The sequence below is a fragment of the Mustela nigripes genome, chromosome 1, assembly GCF_022355385.1.
Source record: "Mustela nigripes isolate SB6536 chromosome 1, MUSNIG.SB6536, whole genome shotgun sequence".
In the NCBI taxonomy this organism is placed as follows: domain Eukaryota; kingdom Metazoa; phylum Chordata; class Mammalia; order Carnivora; family Mustelidae; genus Mustela; species Mustela nigripes.
In genome coordinates, this window is record NC_081557.1 from 661114 (window position 1) to 667113 (window position 6000).

At 65.0% G+C, this 6000-nt stretch overlaps 1 protein-coding gene across 10 annotated transcripts in view; it reads left to right on the forward strand.

Annotated features, from left to right (window-relative positions):
- Nucleotides 1-1014, forward strand: part of AP2A2 (adaptor related protein complex 2 subunit alpha 2) — a 77481-nt gene extending 76467 nt beyond the window's left edge. For 9 of the 10 annotated variants that reach the window (XM_059398206.1, XM_059398170.1, XM_059398179.1 and 6 more), the window contains 2 exons: nucleotides 126-260; nucleotides 842-1014. In XM_059398206.1, coding sequence (XP_059254189.1) covers nucleotides 126-260; nucleotides 842-919 — 213 coding nt within the window. In that variant the 3' untranslated portion in view covers nucleotides 920-1014. Of the gene's footprint in view, nucleotides 1-125; nucleotides 261-841 lie in introns of those variants that run through there. The other variant, XR_009403968.1, reaches the window with a different exon arrangement.
- Nucleotides 1015-6000: the final 4986 nt, after the last annotated feature.

Consider the following 6000-nt stretch of genomic DNA (forward strand, 5'->3'; position numbering starts at 1 on the left):
GGCCCGTTGATGGGTATTCCCAGGGTCGGGACGCCCGCCGGGGCTCCGGAGGGCGGCCGGTTGTGTTGCTGTTCCTCTGTGGCCGCGGTCACGCTGCCCTATGCACCTGTCTCTCTGTGGCACAGATCATCGGGTTTGGTTCTGCGCTCCTTGAAGACGTTGATCCTAATCCTGCGAATTTCGTGGGGGCCGGCATCATACACACCAGAACCACCCAGATCGGATGCTTACTGCGTTTGGAGCCGAATCTGCAAGCCCAGGTCCGACTTGTTGAGCAAATTGCTGTGCGTGGCTGAGCTGTGTTCTGGTTGTGCTGTGCTGTGGGGCCCGAGCGGAGTCCTCTGACGACTTCTGATCGATGTGTGCCCCTGGGTAGCCCCTTGCTATCCTGCTGGTACAGAGAACATTTCCATCACTCCGGAAAGTTCCCTGGGGGCCACTCGCCCTCCACCCGGCTCAACCTCCTCTAGAGACTACTGCCATGACCCCGCGCTCCAGCCCTCACCCCGGTGGCCCTTCGTGTGCCCGTTAGCTGACCGAGCCCCACGGAGCTGCCTGGGGCTGTCTGGAGTGGAGCCGCGGTGCGGCTGTCCATCTTCCCTTCACTTGGGAAGCGATTGGGCTGGGGGTGCGGACCCCGGGGCTCCCAGCGTCTCCGCACGCAGGCTGCGGTTGGTTGCTGTCAAACTGCCTGTGTCGTGGCTGTGTGACAGTGTGTTTGCTACGTCCCTGCGAAGCGCTGGCTGCCCGCGGGGGCGCGCTGAGCTGCGGGAGCTCGGGGGCCGTGGGCTGCGGGCGCAGGAGCCTGCGAGCAGCCGCTGACCTGCGGGTCCCGTTGCAGATGTACCGGCTCACGCTGCGCACGAGTAAGGAGGCTGTCTCGCGGAGGCTGTGCGCGCTGCTGTCCGAGCAGTTTTGACCGGCGAGGACGGAGGACCGGGCTCCTGCGCGCCATGCTGTCCCTCGTCTTTGTCTTCGCTGTCCTGTCGCGAATAAACGGGCCTGTCCCAGGTGGCTCCCAGCCTCGTTTCTCCAAACCGGATCCCTTTCGGGTCAGGATGGCGGGACCTGCGTGTGTTTCAGAGCCAGCGGCTGAGCCCGCACTGCAGTCGGGTCAGAAGGAGAGTGGGCCCCGCGCTCCGTGTTCACACAGGTCAGGGCACTTCTGAGCGGCCTCTCCCAAGTGAAGGGAAGTGACAATCTGAATGAAAATGCAGATTTTTTTGAAATGGTGTCGAAACGCTTCTGCCCTATTGGTCATAGTTCATCTCCGATTCTCAGAGAGACGCAGCAGCAGCTTGTCCGTACTGGGGTGGGATCTTCTCTGGGCCATTTGGCTGCTGTGCTGGGTGGTGCCAGGGGCAGGAGGTATGTGACGAGGTCCACGGGCATGTGCGGCCCGGCTGCTGTCTTCAGGGACCTGGCTGTGGGAGAACGGTGTGCGTGGGCTTGCTGCAGTGGCCTTAGGGGGGGCCTTGTGGGCAGGGTTTGAAACCCAGAAGATGCAAACATTGGGTGTTTTTCAGGATGACCCACAAGACCGTGTGTGCTGACTGGGTGGAGGTCTGTATCTCTTTCCCCACACGGTGGTGTTCACGGGGTACCCACAGCGCGTGGTGTCTGAGTGTTTTGAGGCCCTGAGTTTATGGCCCAGCGGTGGGAGGGCTGCTGTTGGCTCGGAGGCTGTGTAGCTGGTCTTGCTCAGCTCTGGACTTTGAGGAAGTGCGCCGTGACCATGGTCCTCTTGGACTAGTTCCTGGTTTTGATCAGAGGATCAAGTGTGGGTGGCAAAGCAGGTTCTAGAGGGTGAGTTGGTCTCTTTCCTGGGGCCCGCGGGCCCTTGTGTGGGTGGAGGAGGGGCTCGTTGTGTGGTCAGGGAGCGCAGAGCCATGCCGAGGGGGAGCTGGAGCCCGGCCTTGGCTCCGCCGGCCAGCCTGGGCTGTTCTTGGCCTCGGCTCTCACAGGCTGCTGGAACTATGAGCCGCCTGCCCGGGCACCTGCCTGCAGCCTGAGGGGCCAGGCCGGGAGCAAAGCTGAGCCAGGGCCTGTGTTCTGGGATGGACGTGCCGCGTCGCTGTGGGGGGGCGGCAGGCCCGTCCATCCTGAGCAGGCATGTCTGTTCTCAGCACCTGTGGGCCCAGGGAGAGCCAGGCTCGGTTGCGGGCTCCTCTGGCCAAGCAGCAGGAATTGGGCTCCTGAGAGGCAGGCCCTGGGGGCCTTTTGGGGTGGTGGCAAGGGGCATAGGCAGCCCTTGGCGTGGGTCTCGGGGAGGCGGGTGGAGGGCATCCCAGTCTGGTGCTGGTGCCGCTGCAGAGGCCCGCGCTCAGGGTCGTGGGCCTGTCACTCTGGGGGTGTGGATTTGGAGGCTCACAAATGCCGCACGTGTGTGGGAGACGACACAGACAGAGCATTCGGGCCGGCACCTGTGCGTTGAGCAATGCTGTTTATTCCTTGTCTGTACAGGGTGGGGCTGTCGTGCGGAGCACACGTGATGCCCGTCCCCAGGCAGAGCTGGCTTGCGGCGCAGGTGCTGATGCCGGTGGCCCTGCGCCTCCCGTCCCGTCCCGGCTCCGGCTCCGGGGTCCTCTTCTCGCTGCCGCCCCTGCCTCTTTCTGCCCGTCCCAGCGCAGGCGTCCTGCACGCGTGGGGCCGGTGGCCCCTTCCTCAGGCCTACCTCTAGAGAGGCCTTTCTCGCTACCCCACCCAGGTACCTGCTGCTCTGGCTGTTCCCAGGGACCCGTTCTGGGAGGGACGAGAGGCCTTCTTCAAAGTCGGGGAGGCTGTGTGGACAATCTGCGGGGATGGTCAGGAGGCCGCCAGTGTGGTTCAGCTGGCTGGGCTTGGTCAGGGTCTGCGGCCCCTGCTGGCAGCCCCCTTCCCTCGGCTGCCCCGGGAAGTCACGTGCCAGGGCGCTTTGAGGCCTTGCCTTGTGGAAGGAGGGGGGCTGCCAGGCACGGCAAGCCAGCGCCGGGAGGGGGGCGTGGGTGGTGGGAGCGCTGCTTTGCCTTCACGCCGGGGGTGCCGTGTGCCCTAGCCCCCACAGTGCTGTGGGCTGCATGCACAGCTGCTGAACATCTGTAGGGTGAGCACCAGCTGCCGGCCCTGCGCTTCAGGGTCCGGGCAGGGCAGCACAAACTGCTTCTGGTAGGAGCCGAGGGGTTCGCAGCAGCTGCAGTGGGTCTCCGGCTGGTTCGTGGGGATGTCAAAGCTGCAATGAAGCAGGAGCCAGGAGCCTGGGTCAGGGCCGCTGCCCCAGGAGTGAGTGCTCCTGGACGTCCCGGACCACTCCAGAGAGGAGGGTGGGTCCCAAGTTCCCAGGAGGGGCCTTCGGGCCTGCCCTACCTTCCTGGCCCTCGCCGCCCTCCCCGGCTCTGAGGCCGTCGGCCGGGGTCTGCCTTTGCCTTCCGCAGGTGTGATGGAGGGAGGCTGCTGGCCAGGGCGACCTGACTGCTGGGGAGCTTTCTCCTGGGTGGGGCAGGCTCTGCGTGTCCGGCCCAGCCCTGTGGGGAGGCTGCTCGGGACCGGCACTCACCTCGTCGAGGAGGCACAGAAGCCCTCACAGCGGGTCACTGTCACATTGGCAGTGCACCCTCGGTAGGTGACCTCCTGCTGCAGCTCCTTCACGTCACAGACGCCTGGGGGACGAGAGAGGTGCGGTCAGATGCCAGGCCAGGGCATGGCTGTGGGGCTGACAGACCTGCCGCCGGGCACAGGACCTGGCAAGGGGGATGAACGTGGCTCAGTTGGGTAAAGCTGTGCGGCTGCTCACGTGGGACGAGTAGCCCTTCCTGCTGCGGTGGGTCCTCCCCAGGCTCCGCCCCCTGCACTTGGTGGCCCCAGGTGGTCTCGCCTTGTCCCCGCCGCGCTAACCTCGGACCTCAGAGCTCTGCATGGGAACAGACGCTGATGGGCTCTCCGTTTGGGCGTTCCTCCTGAGACCTGGGTACCCTGGGAGTCCCCCCAGGTCAAGAGTTTTCTGAGCTCTGGTGAGCAACCCTCAGGCCCCTCCTCTCGTGGTCCAGCAGCAGCCTGTGGGCATCTCTGGCCTGTTGGAGCCAGAGGCTGCCGGAGGGATGGGGGCAGGGTCTGCACATCCGTGGGGGGGATGGATGGCGCCCCAGGAGCTCCCTGCTGGGGTCTGTGCTCTTGGAGGGGCGGGGTGTGCACCCGGCTGGAGACCTTGGTCTGCTTGGCGAGCTGCCTCGGCCGGCCTGGCATTAGGAGCTGCCCGTGGAGAGATGAAGTGACACAGTGAAGGCGTTCCTGAGCAGACTGCCCAGTTGGCCTGCGTGGCTGCTGGAGGAGGGGAGAGGAGGGCCGTCTCCACGGGTCCCTGTGGCCCTCAGCTGTCCTCTGACCCTGTCTCCGGCTTCTGCTCCCGCACCCCTGTCTGCTCACGGGCAGCCTGTGCCTGGCCTGTCTCCCAGGAGGACGTTCGTCACTATGGACAGGCCTGCCTGGGGGACGGCAGGGCACGTGTGAGGGGGAACCCACAGTACAGTGCAGTGAGCACCTGGAGGGGAGGGGTGTCTCTCGAGGACGGTGCGGGGCAGGAAAATGGTGGAGGCCTCGGCTGCTCGTCCTGCCTGCCGCCAGTGCTGTCCAGCGGGGACACTTGTAGTTACGGCGCTTCCTTTTTCTCTCTCCGTTTTCTCAGGCAGGGCGATACCTGAGACGGGACCCCTGCCACCCCTGAACGCCTGTGAGCTCCCGAAGGGGCAGCCGTGGAGGGCTTCTGAGTGAGCTGGCTCGCCCGGAGGCCGGGACGATGGCAGGGCATGGGTGGGCCAGGCACGGGGCTGGCGTGCAGGCTCAGGTGACGGAAAGGGTGCCCCAAGGGGAGGCCACGCACCCACTGTGGCCACATGGCAGTGTCTGAAGAGAGGTGTGTAGAGAGACGTGGGGAGAGGAGGAGGCAGCTAACGGGAGGCTGTGAGAACTGTCCTAAGGACTGGGGACACGCAGAAGAGGAAGGCATGGCGCAGTCCCTGCCTGCTGGGGGATGTGGCCTTCGCAGACGCCCGGAGGACATGGGGATGCTCCGAGGGATGACTGTGGCCTTAGGTCTGAGCTTAGTGTGCTGTCTGCCTGCTGGCCTCAGGAGAATGAAGGCTTCAAGGGGAAGAAAGCAGGTCACATGCAGGATGACCAGGGAGCTCCTGTCTGGGGCACGCACGTCGGGCTGGGACTACGTACGGCACAGTGAGGAACAGACTAGGAGGCAGGAGCACAGCCCAGAAGGGGATCGGGCAGTGCGAGAGGACAGGGAAAGGCAGGGACTCTGCGGGAGGGCACGACTGTGCTCTCCAGACTGAGGATGCAGAGCCAGAAGATGCGGGGCACCAAGGTCGTGAGGTGGGCGAGAGTCCTACCCCTTACCTGGAGAGCGGGACGTGGCTGTCACCTGAGAGGAAATGGATGGTGCCCCAGGAGACAAGGACCCCGTGGAATGGAGGGATGAGCTTCCGTGGACAGAGGTCAAGCTGGCGAGGGTCACGGTGATTGAAACTCCAGTGCTACTGGGTTGTCCGGTGGTGAGGTTCGTGACTGGAGAAGTCGGGATGGCTGTCACCCCCACGGTGGATGAGAAGAGACTGGATGGAGGGATTCGGGTGGTGAGGGTCGTAGACTGGGAGGTCGTAGACAGGGAGGAGAGGGTGTGGGACATGGGGGGGCTGGGTGTGGTCCTGGGCAAAGAAGGTACAACGTTGGTGCTGCCCAGGGGGCCAGGAGTCCGATCGGGAGGAGGCGTGGAGGATCGAGCAGGGGTGGAGAAGGCGTGGGTGGGCGGGGAAGGCACCGCGGACAGTGGGGCAGTGGAGGCGTCTGGGGGGGAAGCAGAGGAAGAGCTGGAGACTCCACTCGCTGTGCCTGGGGAGCGTGAGGAGCTGAAAGTGGGACCACGGGAGCTCGAGCCTGTCGCCGGTGCGGACGGAGACGAGCCCGTGGGTCTGGCCGTGGAGGGGGAGTTAGAGGTCACCTGCTGCGTTGGCATGGTGA